The sequence below is a fragment of the Petromyzon marinus genome, chromosome 59 (assembly GCF_048934315.1).
Source record: "Petromyzon marinus isolate PM22_M1 ecotype Great Lakes invasive population chromosome 59, UKy_Petmar_22M1.pri1.0, whole genome shotgun sequence".
Taxonomy (NCBI): Eukaryota; Metazoa; Chordata; class Hyperoartia; order Petromyzontiformes; family Petromyzontidae; genus Petromyzon; species Petromyzon marinus.
Genome location: NC_133725.1, coordinates 8,375,995 through 8,393,193, shown reverse-complemented (window position 1 = coordinate 8,393,193; position 17,199 = coordinate 8,375,995). Strand labels below are relative to the sequence as shown.

The 17,199-nt window shown below is 56.5% G+C and overlaps 1 protein-coding gene across 1 annotated transcript in view; it reads left to right on the top strand.

The window, feature by feature from the left end:
- Positions 1-208: 208 nt before the first annotated feature.
- Positions 209-17,199, top strand: part of LOC116955437 (ral guanine nucleotide dissociation stimulator-like 1) — a 62,807-nt gene continuing 45,816 nt past the window's right edge. The window contains exons 1-2 of the mRNA XM_076052949.1: positions 209-557; positions 1,566-1,669. Coding sequence (XP_075909064.1) covers positions 1,655-1,669 — 15 coding nt within the window. The 5' untranslated portion in view covers positions 209-557; positions 1,566-1,654. The remainder of the gene's footprint in view (positions 558-1,565; positions 1,670-17,199) is intronic.

The following is a 17,199-nucleotide window of genomic DNA, read 5'->3' as shown; positions in this document are numbered from 1 at the left end:
GCCCTCTCCTTCACGAATTCATATCACGTTATCCGGTGTTCCTTATATGGCTAAAGCCACGCCCAAAGACTCCACACATGGGCCTCAAGTTTTAACATAATTTATGATCCCTCCCTTCCGTCACGGATTCATTACATCACGTTATCTGCTGTTCCTTATATGGTCAAAACCACGCCCAAAGACTCCATATATGGGCCTCTAAATTTTAACATAATTTATGAGCCCTCGCCCTGTCACGGATCGATTAAATCGTCGTAGGGCGCTCCATGTCCACACGGTCTCGCGTCGGCGTACAGGCGCGGCAGACAGACAACGCAAGTTTCACCACGCGCTCGTAGATCGACAACGTTACACCACGTTACACTACGTAGCGCCTGCCCGTGATGATGATGATGATGACGACGACGACGGTGGTGGTGGTGATAGTAAAGAATAAATACGCGTTGTGTACATACGCGTACTGATGATGCTCTGTAGTGGACCCTTGTCTCTCTGATGACAAACAATAATAATACTAATAATGGGAGCTCGCAGATCGCTGCCGACGCCGTGATGTGGTGAGTTGTTGTTGTTTGTCTGTCTGTCTCTGCTTGTTGATTGTGGTGGTGGTGGCGGTGGCGGAGGGGGAGCGGTGGCGCAGTGGTTAGCGCTACGACCCCGCCAAACCCGAGTCCGTGACGATTTACCCGAACCGGTCCTGCCGGGGACTTACCCCTAGGTCGACTCGGCCTCAAACGAGCACGCGGAGTGCGGTGAACATCGCCGCTGGGGAGACAAAGGCGGTCGGGGGCGGAGCGCGCCTCGTGTGGGTGTGTGTGGGTGTGTGTGCTAAACAGCACTTGGCCCTGACAAGTCTGAGGCTACGCGGGGGAGCTTTGCGTTGAGTGGTGGTGGTGGTGAGAGTGGGGAGAGTGGGGAGCGGTGGCGCAGTGGTTAGCGCCACTTTCATTCGGTTTCGGCCACGCTCACGGCTAACTTCGATGGGGGGGGGCTCCCCCTCCATCCTCTCGGAATTGAACGATTACCCCCCCTCCTCCTCCTACCTATTGTATCGGTAATGGGGATACAAAGACGGCCGGGCGTGGTGTACCGGCTTGCACCAATCACGCGTGACGTTCCCGCTCCGGCCTTTTAACGAAGTGCTCGCTAACAGCAGCGCCTGCGATGGCAAAGAGCTTCATAGCTCATCGGATTCCCCCAGTATGAATGCATGTTGTGTATTTTATATATGCGGGTTGTGTGTTGTGTTGTGGGGGTTTGGCGCGCGGGGGGAGGGGGGGGTGGGGAGCGGTGGCGCAGTGGTTAGCACACTTAGCGCTACAAGACCACGGTGAGCCTCAGTGGCGAGAGCGGACATAATCCAACTCGGTGACTCTTAAGTTCCCGGGGAGACAAAGGCGGCCGAGCGCGCTATTATTGAAGACGTCAACTACCACCACTGACCAACAACACCACGCGTCCTCCTGCAGTGGCCTTAATAGGTGCTCGCTAACAGCACTTGCCCTAACCGCCTGCTTTGTCTGTATGGGGGAGCTGTATCTCTACGTTTCTGTGTGCGTGTGTAGTTCGTTGTACTGTACACACCATTTCGTCTACGCGTCCTGGAAGTGGCTGAGCTGAAATGTAAGGAGACTGAAACCTTCATTCCCCGACGATGATGGGAGTAAAGGTAAGAGATCATTAACTACAACAGCACTGATAAAGAGCCATTGGCCGAAACGTCACCGATTATATTTTTCTTTTTTCAGACGGGTCTCTACGTCATTCAGTGGGTCCCTGTCATTATATGGGCCTGTGTGTCATTCTGTGGGTCTCTGTGTGAGTCTATGGGTCTCTATGTCAATCTATGGGTCTCTATGTCATTCTGTGGGTCTCTGTGTGAGTCTATGGGCCTGTATGTCAATTTGTGGGTCTCTGTGTGAGTCTATGGGTCTGTATGTCAATTTGTGGGTCTCTGTGTGAGTATGGGTCTCTATGTCAATCTATAGGTCTCTATGTCATTCTGTGGGTCTCTGTGTGAGTCTATGGGCCTGTATGCCATTCTGTGGGTCTCTGTGTAAGTCTATGGGCCTGTATGTCAATTTGTGGGTCTCTGTGTCATTCTGTGGGTCTCTGTATGAGTCTATGGTTCTCTATGTCATTCTCTGGGTCTCTGTGTGAGTCTATGGGCCTGTATGTCAATTTGTGGGTCTCTGTGTGAGTCTATGGGTCTCTATGTCAATCTATGGATCTCTATGTCATTCTGTGGGTCTGTGTGTGAGTCTATGGGCCTGTATGTCAATTTGTGGGTCTCTGTGTGAGTCTATGGGTCTCTATGTCATTCTGTGGGTCTCTATGTCATTCTGTGGGTCTCTGTATGAGTCTATGGTTCTCTGTCAATCTATGGGTCTCTGTGTGAGTCTATGGGTCGGTCTCTATGTCAATCTATGGGTAGCTATGTCATTCTATAGGCCTGTATGTCATTCTGTGGGTCTCCGTGTTATTCTATGGGTCTGTATGTCATTCTATGGGTCTCTCTGCAAGTCTATGGTTCTCTGCCAATCTGTGGGTCTCTGTCATTCTATGGGCCTGTATGTCATTCTGTGGGTCTCTATGTGTGTCTATGGGTCTCTATGTCAATATATGGGTTGCTATATCATTCTATGTTCCTGTATGTCATTCTGTGGGTCTCTATGTCATTCTATGGTCCTGTATATCATTCTGTGGGTCTCTGTCATTCTATGGGCCTGTATGTCAATCTGTGTGTCTCTATATCATTCTATGGGCCTGTATATCATTCTGTGGGTCTCTATGTCATTCTATAGGCCTGTGTCATTCTATGGGTCTCTGTGTGAGTCTATGGGTCTCTGTAAATCTATGGGTCGCTATATCATTATATGGGCCTGTATATCATTCTGTGGGTCTCTATGTGTGTCTATGGGTCTCTATGTCAATCTATGGGTCGCTATATCATTCTATGGTCCTGTATGTGATTCTGTGGGTCTCTATGTCATTCTATGGGCCTGTATGTCAATCTGTGGGTCTCTATGTCATTCTATGGGCCTGTTTGTCATTCTGTGGGTCTCTGTGTTACTCTATGGGTCTGTATGTCATTCTATGGGTCTCTGTGTGAGTCTATGGTTCTCTATGTCAATCTGTGGGTCTCTATGTCATTCTATGGTCCTGTATATCATTCTGTGGGTCTCTATGTCATTCTATGGGCCTGTATGTCAATCTGTGTCTCTGTCATTCTATGGGCCTGTATATCATTCTGTGGGTCTCTGTCATTCTATGGGCCTGTGTCATTCTATAGGTCTCTGTGCAAGTCTATGGGTCTCTGTCAATCTATGGGTCGCTATATCATTATATGGGCCTGTATGTCATTCTGTGGGTCTCTATGTCATTCTATGGGCCTGTATATCATTCTGTGGGTCTCTGTGTGAGTCTATTGGTCTCTGTCAATCTATGGGTCGCTATATCATTCTATGTGCCTGGATAGCATTCTGTGGGTCTCTATGTGTGTCTGGGTCTCTTTGCGAGTTTGTGGGTCTTTTCGCGAGTCTAAAAATATAATTCTCATCAGGTCCCAATGGTGCAGTCTCCAACTCTTCTTATGCACTCCGGCTTTCTCTGGCCTCACTGTTTTCCTATGTGCTATGAATAGGTGCACTGGCGGAGCCAGTGGGGGGGGGGGGGTGGCACGTGCCCCCCCAATGATCCAATCGAAATCCCTAATTTCGATCGGATCATTGGGGTTTATTGGTAATAATTCAGCACATTGCGACTGCCACTGTGTTGCATATTATTACGTGCCAGGGACTCTATGAGATGCTAGGACAATAGTCTGAGTCCATAATTGGCAATAAGTAAATTTCGATTTAAAGCTTTCGTGACTGCAATGATTCATCCTCTTTGGTTCTTTCGGTAAAGTCACGTAGAATGAGAATAAAATAATAAACACTCCAGCGCTGTCCTACCAGACAGTCTCGTCCCTTCACCTGATGAAGGCCGCTTGTGTTGTGGCCGAAACGTCGTGAGAATTTTATTGTGTTATTTTATTTTATCAATTTATTATTTTATTCTCATTCTATGTGGTGACTTTACCGAAAGAACCAAAGAAGATGGCAATAAGTAACGGCAAAGCGGTTATAAAAAGCGACTCACAGAATTGTGCGCAGTTGCGTATACAGAGTCCACGACTCCCCTGAAGGCATCGGCACCTTCAGCGAGCGCGATGCCGATCACACAGCGCGGTTCGAATTCGACTTTCAATCGATGGCTGCCCCATCACCGCACACGCATCGAATAAAAATCAAGGGACAAGTCCTTACTTACTAACAACTCCTCCATCATCTTTCATTGCTGGAGGGGTTGCCCCCACCCTACCTGAAAATTCTGGCTCCGCCATTGAACAAGGGCCATTGCACCAGTTACACGTGTACGTCTGTAAGACCACGGTGCTATTGACGAATGTGTTGATTGTTTCGTGTTGTAATCCGCAAAGAGCACGTCCGTCGAGGAGATGGAGCGATGAGATGGTCTCATGCGGCAGGTGCTGCTGGGTGGTTCAATTACATCACGGAATCGTGAGGTGGCTTGAGAAGTCCTTCATCCAGCGGTGGATTGACCATGGCTGATGATGGAAAGAATAGTTTACCGACCTTTGCTCAGTCCACTGCTGCATTGGAGGCCTGAAGCTTTGTCCCGGTCGTGAGGGTTGTTTGACCATGCTTCACCGCGCTGGTCCGTGCGGGTTGGTGAAATCGCTGGTTTTCTGTACATCTGTATGCCGCTGGGTCCCGATGGAAGTATATAGTGTGTGGGTCTCTAGGAAAGTATTTGGAGGTCTCTGTGAGTCTATAGATCTCTATGTGAGTCTATGGGTCTTTGTGTGGGTGCTGTATATGGGGTCTATGTGAGTTTTATGAGTCTATTCTTGAGTCAATGGTTCTCAGCGAGTCTACGTTAGTGAGTGGGTCTCTGTGCGAGTATGCATGTCTGATAATGTAATAATATAAAACAGCCCCTTGTCATGGAGGTCGTTTGACTCGACCTGATCCATGTGGTCATTGCTGATTGCTGACAAGGCTTTGTTCAGGATCAGTTCAGATGTCACTTGCCACTGATGTTAGCCGTGACCAGGGTTCGAACTCGGCTGAATGGGTTTATCGTGCTTTGTGCTGGCCATCGTTGTACCTCTCGTCTCTGCTGTGCGGAGAAGAGTTTACGTGCGAGTTTTAAATATATTGTCGTTTTGGATTTGTATTTCGCGTGTCTGTACACTGTACCATCGCTTGTACTGTCATCGAAGCCGTTCACGTGAACGTACGAGGGCTCGGTCCAGCAGACATGTTCATCTCGGTCATATTTCAGGTCACAACAACGACAAACCCACTCGCTCACTCGCCCACCCTCCCTCCCTGTGACTCGCCAAAAAACACTCGCCCACTCGCTCACTCGCACACATTCTCACAAAGTCGCCTCACTCGCCCCCCACCCACTCTTCCACTCGCCACACTGCAGGTCACCTCGAATCTCTTTCCGCTTCTTCCGTCGCCACGGCGACACTTGGGAATTCCCTTCACCCGTCATCATCATCATCGTCGTTGTCGTCGGCATCTCTCATCCCCCAAGCTCTTGAAATAATAAATAACCTCGCTCAAATCGCGGGGCAATGTTACACTCTGAACGAGCTACAACTCGCATATTCGCGCTCCCTGTGTTGCCGCCCGCTCGGCCATTTGGTGCCTTTCGCGCCCTCCGCTCGCCCAGCGTGTGCCCGGCGGGAGAGGCGGACGGAGCAGCAGGTCAAAGCTGTTTGTTTCGAGGTGATCAGTGGCGAAAGACGCAGAGGGGCCCCCCCCCGGGGGGGGGGGGGGGGGGGCTTGCGTGCGCCACTGACACGTCCCGTGTTGTGGTTCCTCAACAATAACCACCCCCCTCCTCCCTCCCCCCCGCGTTTGGAAGAAGAAGAAAAACAAAAACGTCCGCACCACTTGAGAAATTGACATCCACCAGAGGGGTTTGCTGCTCACAAGGGTCGCGGAAGAGCACCGCCACCGTCAGAAATGCCCCAGCATTGTGGCTCGAACCGGCTCAACATTCGAGGCCCTGTTTCGAAGGTGACGGGTAGCTCCTTGACTGTACACGGGACGTCCGCGCGGGGGTCGACTTAATCCGCGCGCGTGCCGCCGCGCGATGAGATTCGCCACCGATTTGGGGAATTGGGAGATTTTCCCCGGGGCGTGAGTTAGCGGGTGGGATTCCGGTTCGCTTGCGGTCAGTTTATTGACGTGTCACCAGCGGGCAGCGCAAATCCAACTTTGCGCGGTACAGAACTTGCGCTGACCAGGGTGGTGAAGTACGGTCAAACCCACCCTGGCGCTTCCCGCAGGGAGCGGGGAGGCGCTGAACCGGCAGTGGATCGACGGAAGGGCCGCGCACGCTGCGCTTGTGCACGCGTGGGTCTCGACGGTTCCTATCTGCAAGCCGGAGAGTCTGTGCTCGTCTATGTATAGATCTCTGTTAAGTCTGTGGGTCTCTATGTAGGTCTATAGGTCTCCAGCCATGTACGCTGGTGTACGTGTACGTCTGTGGGGCCTCCGTCTATGGGTATATGCGTGAGTATGTAAGCCCGTGATTCTGTGTGAGGCTCTGCAATACGGGTGTCTACGTAAGTCTACGGGTCTGCATGGACTCATTGTGCACGTGGTGAGTAAACGTCTCAGCTGGATGATAACTTCAGCCACGGGCCCCCCTTCTGACCGAACGCGAGTACAGATGGCGACATTGTTCACGATGGGCAGCTGTGCAGCTGCGTTGGCCTTGGGGCAGCGCAAAGTACCCTCCTCGCTTGCCAGCTGTTTCTTACGCAATGACGGCGGGAGTGGTGGCGCAGCGGTTGGGCGCGCCCACCGCGCGCGCGGTCAGCTGGGCGACTCGAGGCCTGGGCTGACCAACGCCAGAGCCGGTCGACTCGCCTGGCCCCCCCCCCCCCGACGGCCAACACAGCGGGGCCGATGACCCTCACCCAGCAGTGAATTTACGGCTCTCTGATATTTAACAGTAAAGAAATAACAGCGGTTGTGTTGGGATGGACAGACTGGGCCCTGCCATCGGAATGAGGGATTTCCATCACAAGCTTAGGGCCGCCGACGGAAAGCAGCACCGCAAACATTACTGGCTTGAGTAGCGAGTGGCTTTGAATTTGACTCTGAGCGTAGACATGGCGATCGTGATAATGTCAACTAGTTACACTGCACCGCCACCGCCCAGCGTCCGCTCCTCGCTCTCGTGGAGAGAGGACGACTCGGAGAGAGAGGGGACGACTCGGAGAGAGAGAGGACGACTCGGAGAGAGAGAGGACGACTCTGAGAGAGAGAGGACGACTAAGAGAGAGGGCGACTCATAGAGAGAGGACGACTCAGAGAGAGAGCGGACGACTCAGAGAGAGAGGACGACTCAGAGAGATAGAGCGGACGACTCGGAGAGAGAGGACGACTCGGAGAGAGAGGACGACTCAGAGAGAGAGCGGCGACTCGGAGAGAGAGGGAGAGGATGACTCACAGAGAGAGAGAGGGGATGACTCGGAGAGAGAGAGAGAGAGAACGACTTGGAGAGAGAGAGAGGACGACTTGGCGAGAGGGGGGACGACTCAGAGAGAGAGGACGACTCAGAGAGAGGACGACTTGGAGAGAGAGAGAGAGAGAGGACGACTCAGATAGAGAGAGGACGACTCAGAGAGAGAGAGCCGAGTAGGAGGGCAGCAGCAGCAGCAGCCACAATCGCACCACCACAGCTTTTGTCTTTCCATTCTCTCTCTATTCACGAAAGAGACGAGGCATCGGCCCGCTGCTGATGTTCTGATGATGCTTCCACTAAAGCCAAGATGGTGCGACGGTGTCTGGGGGTCTCGAACGAGGCGGTGTTTGTCCTGGACGTCCGCGTTGCTCCGCTCCGTTCGCCCGCGGTACATCTGGATCGGGGTCGCGTATCGAGGGTGGCGACGGAGCGATCCCATTAAAAGGGGTGCGATCGGGACTGGAGTTGGGACGGATGGTTGACGCTGGCAAGCACACGTGTATACGCTTCGCTCCAGTTCGATGCTGACGATGACGGTGGTGATTTAAATCATCGTTAACATCATCATCATCAGCGATACAATTGGGGACAAATGTTCAACTTCCGCTTTCGTGTACAGACACTGGGGAAAACACATTTCTAGCCAAAGGGTACTGTATGTTCACAAGTGCCAAGGCCCTTATATTCCTAAAGGGACTCGTTCGGATGTGTGGTCAGACTGCATTGTTCATTGTGTTGGTGTGCCCTGTGATTTACATGCACTGTATGTTTCGCCCTGTTGCGCCATGTACTGCCCTAGAGATAGTTTGGTCTTTTTATGTAACTCTCGTGTGTGTGTGTATATATAATTAGTTTGTGTTATATGTGAGCACCTTCGTGTGCGTGTTGGGGAGCGGTGGTGCAGCGGTTAGCGCTACGCTGCGCTACGAACCCGGCGACCCGGGTTCGATTCCCGCTCACGGCCACCACCGGTGACGATTATCTGAACCGGTCCTGGGCCTCCCCTAGGTCGACTCAGCCTCCAATGAGTACTTGGTGCGGTGGACAAAACATCGCCACTGGGGAGACAAAGGCGGTCGGCCGTGGTGCTGGCCACCCACCCCCTCGTGTGCCGTTCCGGCCTTCATAGGTGCTCGTTAACAGCGCTTGCCCCTACAGTCTGTGAAGGCTACACGGGGGATCTTTGTCTTTGTGGAACATTTGCGTCGGTTTGAACCATTCGGGCTCGCCTGCCTACTGTCCATCCTGAACGCAGTCCCACCAGTGAGGCCCCTCTGGCAGTTGTGGCCGGGCCACGAACCCCGCATGCCCTGCTACCGCATGCCCTGCTACCGCATGCCCTGCCACCGCATGCCCTGCCACCGCATGCCCTGCCACCGCATGCCCTGCTACCGCATGCCCTGCTACCGCATGCCCTGCCACCGCATGCCCTGCCACCGCATGCCCTGCCACCGCATGCCCTGCTACCGCATGCCCTGCTACCGCATGCCCTGCCACCGCATGCCCTGCTACCGCATGCCCTGCCACCGCATGCCCTGCTACCGCATGCCCTGCCACCGCATGCCCTGCTACCGCATGCCCTGCCACCGCATGCCCTGCCACCGCATGCCCTGCCACCGCATGCCCTGCTACCGCATGCCCTGCTACCGCATGCCCAAGCAGTCTCTTCTTTCTGTTTGGCTGGATAGAGGGGCCTAAACGGGCACGGCACCGGATCGAGAAGCGATGGGCTGGTGTGGTACAGGAGGATGTGAACGTGATCCAGATCGGCCTCTGTGGAGGAGGCTCGTGAAGGACTCTGCTGCTGCTGCTGCTGGGCAGTTGGAGGCAGTGGCCCTCCAGCAACAACGGAGGGCGGAGGAGCGACGCTCGCAACGACGTTTGGGCATTGGCGCCTGCCACCCACCCGCTCCCGTGCTGTGGCCGCCTTTGCAGGTGCTCGGCTACAGCACTTGCCCCAACAGCCTTTGTTTTTGATAGGAGCCTCGGAGTGCACGTAGCCTGGTACAAGCCCCTGTGGTGGGTGACGTCACCGCCGCTCGGTGTCGAATGGAGGACGGCCGCGGCTGTTGCTGATGGGAGCGGTGGTGCAGTGGTTAGCACCTTCGGTGGTGCAGTGGTTAGCACCTTGCGCTGTGAAGTCTCGCCGCACGAGTTCGATTCCAGATCACGGCCGTCATCGGCGGTGAACATCTGAACCGGTCGCTGGCATCTCCTAGGTCGACTCGGCCTTGAAATGAGTACCCGGGCACAGTGTGTGTAAACGCCGGAGAGACAAAGGTGGCCGGGCGTGGTTCACGCCACCCTGACCTTGCGGGTTGCACCGGCCTTAATCGGCGCTCGCGAGCGGCACTTTCCCCGGCAGCCTGCGTCTGCTACATGGGGAGGATCTGTGGCCGTGGGAAGCGTGTGTGCGTGTGTGTGCGTGTGTGTGTGTGTGTGTGACGAGAGCGTGGCGCAGTTGTTGGTGCGCCGCGCCACGAACCCGGCGACCCACATTCCAATCCCCCTGCCAGGGCTCCAACGTCAGCGGCGCGAGTGGCGTCCCAGCTGCTCTCGGGCCTACCCCGGGTCGACTGGGACTGCTAAAATCGACGACCCGGTGCGCTGTGGAAGCTTCGGCACCGGGTCAGGCGAAGGCGGCCCGGACGTTGTGCCCGGCCGCGCCACGCCGACCTGGCGAGAGGCCGTGCCGGCCCCAAATAGCCGCTCGCTTGACCGATGGCTCCATTTGTCCAGCGTCGTACATTATGGATGGGGTATCCATTGCTTTCAATCGGCAAAACGCAACGACGAGGAGGAGGAGGAGGAGGCCTCTCGGGTGGGCGGCGACGAGGGCAGGCCGCCAGCACGTCCGGCGCTTCGTGCATCGGAGGTGCGCGGGGTTGGAGGCACGCGGCCGCCCTGGTCAGAACCGCGTGGCGGGCAGGTTTCGAACAACCTCCCCCCACCACCCAACCACCCCTCCAGCCAAAACCGACACAGCCATCGGCCGCACCGTAAACACCCCGCTGTGTTCACGCCTTTAAACGAGGAGAGTGGACGGGATCCACTCCGCTTCTGAACGGGCAGCGATTGAGCGGGTGGCAAATCTCAAGTGACGTCCTTGAATCTGCCGCGGTTAAAACTGCGGGGAGACCTTCACCCAGGGCCGCCCGCTTGTTGTTGTTGTTGTTGCCGTCGGTACGCGCGGGACGCCGGCCCGGCGCCGGCCGTCGTGGCCGGCGCCGCCGGGCCGGCGTCCCGCGATCCGCCGGGTCGACTCCCATCGGCCCCGGCGCGGCCGTCGCGGCCACGGGGAGGTCGCGTGCGGGGCGGGGGTCAAAGGCGCGCGATGGGACCCCCCCCCCGCCACCACCGCAGCCGGGGTCGGCTGCGGTGTCTCAGCAACGCGGCGGCAGAGGCACCTCCGCCCGTGACGGGTCGCCCCGCGCCGTGGGAACGGCGTGGACACGACCGCGGGAAATTGCGGCCCGAAGAGTCGGCGTCGGCTCGCTTTTGCTCAAGGTCGCAACGCAGCGCCCTTCCCCTCCTCTCGGCGCGATTGCTTGAGCCCTGCTTTGGATCGCCACCCTTGGCGTTGACGTTGCCGGCCGGAACGTGCCGTTGCGTCGCTGAGGGGAGGTTGGGGTTGCGGGCGGGGTGGCGTCGGCGACGCGCGTGCTGGTCGTCGTCATCGGCCATCGTCTTTGTCTCTCTGCTGGATGAAGGCCGCCGCCAACCGTGGCCACCGTCGCTCGCGAGCGAGCGAGCCAGCCAATGCCGCTGCCGTCACCCCCTGGTGACGCGTCCTGGCGCTACCCACACCTCCGCTTGATGTTGGCGGCGATGGGTTTCGGGTTACGGGCGTCACAATGACGGCGTGAAGGTGAATGGGGGAGCCAGTAACTCTACACCTTGCGTTGTTGTGTCGGAGAGGATGCGTTTCTGTGCGCACTTGCCGTGTGTGTGTGCGCGCGCGCGTGTGTGTACGTGTACGTGTGTGTGTGTACGTGTGTGTGTGTGCACGTGTGTGTGTGTACGTGTGTGTGTGTGTGTGCGAGTGGGGAGCGGTAGTGTAGCGGTTAGCGCGCCGCGCTATGAACCTGGCGACCCGGGTTCGATTCCCGCTCACGGCCAACACCCAGTGACGATTATCTGAACCGGTCCCGGGCCTCCCCTAGGTCGACTCAGCCTCAAATGAGTACCTGGTGCGGTGTGTAAACATTGCCACTGGGGAGACAAAGGAGGTCGGGCGTGGTGCTGGCCACCCACCCCCTCGTGTACCGTTCCGGCCTTCACAGGTGCTCGCTAACAGCACTTGCCCCTACAGTCTGTCAAGGCTACACGGGGGATCTTTGTATATTTGTGTGTGCGTGTGCACGCGAGCGAGCGGTGGCGCAGTGGTTCGCGCGCTGTGCTACGAGCGTGGCGACCCGAGCTTGATTACCGCTCGTGAACCAATGACGGTGACGGCGAATTGTTTGAGCCGGCCTCTGGGCCATCCCCTAGGTCGACTCGGCCTTAAACGAGTACCTGGCGCTGTGGAAGAACATCGGCACCTGCGAAGACAAAGACGGCCAGGAGCGAGTGCTGGTCCACGCACTCCTTCATAGGTGCGCTGTGGCGACATTCATAACCGCTCGCTGACCCCGACAGCCTGCTAAGACTTTGCGGGTGGCGAGGGGGGGGTGTGGGATCTTTGTCCTCGTGTAAGAGTGATGGCTGTGTTGCTGTATTCACCGTTCAGGTCCGCTGACCTGGGTTGAATTGCGGTGCCAAGTTTCCAGCCGTCAATTTCTCAGGCTCCATGGCCACCGCCCAACGGCAACCGGAGCACAAGTTTCCATTCGGAAGATCGCGCTGGGAAGACCTCGCCCGTGAACAAAAAAACTAAATCCCACAAACGACAACTTATCTATTGGGCGGTTGTCCTACGGATCGACTTTGCACCCCCCCCCCGCCCGCCGCCATCGGAACGTCGAAATTCCACCCCCAGCTTTTGGCGGGGCTTGCAAAGATGAGATCCGAGGCCTCGGTGCTCATTTGGGCAGCAGGAAGTCCAACGCCGACTTGGAGGTGTCCACGCCACGTGGCCTGCACACGCTCGTTGCCTGGACACGCTCGTGGCCTGGACAGGCACGTGGCCTGGACAGGCTCGTGGCCTGGACAGGCACGTGGCCTGGACACGCTCGTGGCGTGGACAGGCGCGTGGCGTGGACAGGCTCGTGGCCTGGACAGGCGCGTGGCGTGGACAGGCACGTGGCCTGGACAGGCACGTGGCCTGGACAGGCACGTGGCCTGAACACGCTCGTGGCCTGGACAGGCACGTGGCCTGGACAGGCTCGTGGCCTGGACAGGCACGTGGCCTGGACAGGCACGTGGCCTGGACAGGCTCGTGGCCTGGACAGGCACGTGGCGTGGACACGCTCGTGGCGTGGACAGGCACGTGGCCTGGACACGCTCGTGGCCTGGACAGGCACGTGGCCTGGACAGGCACGTGGCCTGGACAGGCACGTGGCCTGGACAGGCGCGTGGCCTGGACAGGCGCGTGGCCTGGACAGGCGCGTGGCCTGGACGGGCACGTGGCCTGGACACGCTCGTGGCCTGGACAGGCACGTGGCCTGGACAGGCACGTGGCCTGGACAGGCGCGTGGCCTGGACGGGCACGTGGCCTGGACACGCTCGTGGCCTGGACAGGCGCGTGGCGTGGACAGGCACGTGGCCTGGACAGGCACGTGGCCTGAACACGCTCGTGGCCTGGACAGGCACGTGGCCTGGACAGGCTCGTGGCCTGGACACGCTCGTGGCCTGGACAGGCACGTGGCCTGGACAGGCACGTGGCCTGGACAGGCACGTGGCGTGGACAGGCTCGTGGCCTGGACAGGCACGTGGCCTGGACAGGCACGTGGCCTGGACAGGCTCGTGGCCTGGACAAGCACGTGGCCTGGACAGGCTCGTGGCCTGGACAGGCACGTGGCCTGGACAGGCACGTGGCCTGGACAGGCACGTGGCCTGGACATGCACGTGGCCTGAACACGCTCGTGGCCTGGACAGGCACGTGGCCTGCACACGCTCGTTGCCTGGACAGGCGCGTGGCGTGGACAGGCTCGTGGCGTGGACACGCAGCAGTGCTGGGCGTCGAGGGGGAGCCCCGTAACCCTCGATCGGCAGCAGGCGGTGCGAGAAAAAAGGACTCCGCCTGTTCCAGGGGCGCCAGGGTGGCTGTGAGATGTTAACTCTCTCACCTGGTACACAGGAGGTCGTGGGTTCAACCCCGATCCTGACGCCTGCTCCTGCTGTGTATTTGGAGTTTGCGTGTCTCTCTCTCTCTCGTCATCATCACGGTGGCTATGAGATGTTAACTCTCTCGCCTGGTACACAGGAGGTCGTGGGTTCAACCCCGACCCTGACGCCTGCTGCTGTATATTTGGAGTTTGCGGTGTCTCTCTCATCATCATCACGGTGGCTAGGAGATGTTGACTACCTCACCTGGTACACAGGAGGTCGTGGGTTCGACCCCGACCCTGACGCCTGCTGCTGTATATTTGGAGTTTGCGTGTCTCTCTCTCCCGTCATCATCACGGTGGCTAGGAGATGTTAACTACCTCACCTGGTACACAGGAGGTCGTGGGTTCAACTCCGATCCTGACGCCTGCTCTATATTTGGAGTTTGCGTGTCTCTCTCTCCCGTCATCATCACGGTGGCTAGGAGATGTTAACTACCTCGCCTGGTAGACAGGAGGTCGTGGGTTCGACCCCGACCCTGACGCCTGCTGTATATTTGGAGTTTGCGTGTCTCTCTCTCTCGTCATCATCACGGTGGCTAGGAGATGTTAACTACCTCGCCTGGTACACAGGAGGTCGTGGGTTCGACCCCGACCCTGACGCCTGCTGCTGTATATTTGGAGTTTGCGTCTCTCTCTCTCCCGTCATCATCACGGTGGCTAGGAGATGTTAACTCCCTCGCCTGGTATACAGGAGGTCGTGGGTTCGACCCCGACCCTGACGCCTGCTGCTGTATATTTGGAGTTTGCGTCTCTCCCTCTCATCATCACGGTGGCTAGGAGATGTTAACTACCTCGTCTGGTACACAGGAGGTCGTAGGTTCGACCCCGACCCTGAAGCCTGCTGCTGTGTATTTGGAGTTTCCCTGTTCTCCCCGTGGTCGCGTGGATATTTTGTCGGGGTCCTCCGGTTTTTCCCTCCACAATTCAGAAATCTGCATTGGGAGCATTTGTCAGCCATAAATTCCCACGTGATGAGCCACTTTGGTTGAGCTATCGATTGTGGCCAGGTCACTTCTGAAAAAGAGCGGTGTAGCTCAGTGGGCCTTGCCTGGTAAAGTAAAACATTAGTTTAATAGTTCCAACCTGTGTGTGATAGAGTGTTTCCCCCGTAGGGTGCCCAAGGTTCACGAATAGTGTCTTTTGAGTAAGAAACCCTTCAATAATCACAAAGCGTAGTGTGACTACTCTCATCTTATAAAGTATAATCGTCAAAGGTTGCTGGTGCGTCCTTCAGAGCACTTACGTGCGGTGAAGAAGGCCGAACACCTGAAACGTCAACTATGAAATAAATATCCTTTTTAAGGCTGCACACAGTGCTGTTGAGACGGAACGTGTTTGTTCTGTCTTTGTTATCTCACTCGAGTGATGACAAATACAAAGACCCTTGTGTAGCCTGAACAAACTGTTGGGGCAAGTGCTGTTAGCGAGCACCTATGAAGGCCGGCACGGCGCACGAGGGGGTGGGTGGCCAGCACTACGCCCGGTCGCCTTTGTCTCCCCAGTGGCGATGTTTACACACCGCACCAGGTACTCATTTGAGGCTGATTCGACCTTGTGACCGGTTCAAATATTCGTCACTGGTGTTGGACGTGAGCGGGAATCGAACTCGGGTCGCCGCGTTCGTAGCGCTAACCGCTACACCACCGCTCCCCACATCAGCAACAGCCACCAATCGGCACTCCGTGGTGGTGACGTCTCCACGACGCTTGTGCCAGGCCATGTGCACCTTGAGGCCACGTGAAGTGCCGAAGGCTCGCTGGCAGGACGTCACGGGACAGACCCAGGTGCCATGGGTCGACTGACTTTAAGACCGATTTTTTTGTTTTTACCCACAGATTAATATCCCCACGACGCGTCCCATAGATCCACATCACCGCGGGGTTCCCCAGGTTGACACTCATCGCTCCAGGAGATCCCCTCCCCCCCCCCACCTCCGCTTCAGATGCATTGCAAAAGAGGCAAAGGTGCAGCCCTGCAATTGCTTTCTCGTGCCACTGCCCGTTGGCGCAGAAGGTGCCTCCATATTCTTTGGGTCTTCCGGTAAAGTCACGTAGATAGGTTCAAAAAAAATAACAAAAACATTTATTTTGTTATTTTCTTTGAGCCTATCTACGTGACTTTAACGAAAGACCCAAAGAATATGAATTCCTGCAGTCACGAAAGCTTTAAGTCGAGATGTAAGGTGCCTCCACTCGATGGGAACACCTCTGGAGGATGTGCGTGGCCTCCTCCCGGTCTCATCCTTGACGGCCAGACATCTGTGAAGAGGTGGTGGTACCCACATTTTTTGCTCACCGTACACAATCTGGCTGTGGTGCAGCACCGTAATTTGTGATACTACTGCTGGCAGGGGGCGGAGGGGCGGGGACCGGGTGGTGCTTGGTTTTAATAAATGTGCGCATTGCTAGGACATTTAAGCCAAACGTCTATTTTCGTAATTCCATCTTGGGACAAATCTGTCTCTCTCCCCCCCCCCCCCTACTCGGCAGCAACGCGGTCACCTGGGGAGAGCCGCGTTTTCAACACAAACAAAAGCCCCCTCCCCCCCCTCCCTCCCTCCCTCCGCAAAGAAAAACATAAATCGACTGCGGGGAGAGTAAAAAAAAAACCACATCGCTTCATTGGCGGACGGAGAGGGTTGTGAAAACAATCTTTGTACGTTGGTGATGTCCAAGGCGACGTGAGGTTGCTGGGGAGGCGGGGAGCGGCTCCGGCCTTTATTCACCGCCAGCCCACACTTGTCCACGGCCCTCCCTCGCAATCCCTCCCCTCCCGCCAGATTCGCCTCGAGCCCCCCGATGGCCCCCCACTCCTATAATATCCTCACCTCCTCCTTGCCCCCCCCTTCTACCGCTGTTCCCACTCCACTGTCTTCCCTCATTTTGGCGAGATTCCTCTCCGCGCCCCTTAACCCACCACCGTCCGTCCCTTAAGCCAGGGGGTCCCCAACCCCCGGGCCACAGACCGGTAGCGGTCCGTGGCCTGTTGTTAGGAACCGAGCCGCACAGGTGAACGGTGGGGCGAGCGAGCGAAGCTTCATCATCATCTGTATTGACAGCCGCTCCCCATCGCTCGCATTACTGTCTGAGCTCCGCCTCCTGTCAGATCAGCGGCGGCATTAGATTCTCATAGGAGCGCGAATCCTCCTGTAAACTGCGCATGCGAGGGATCTGGGTTGCGCGCTCCTTATGAGAAGAAGTCAGAATCCGACACTTATTTTAGTCCGCGCGTGGCCCGCCGATTATTTTATTATTTACCGCTCCCGTCCGCGCCTCTTTCCCGCACTGAGCACGCAGTCTCAGTCACAGTGTTGGTGAGCCCACAAGCTCTAACACCTAGTAGCCACAATGAGTAACAAACAAACGTCGCT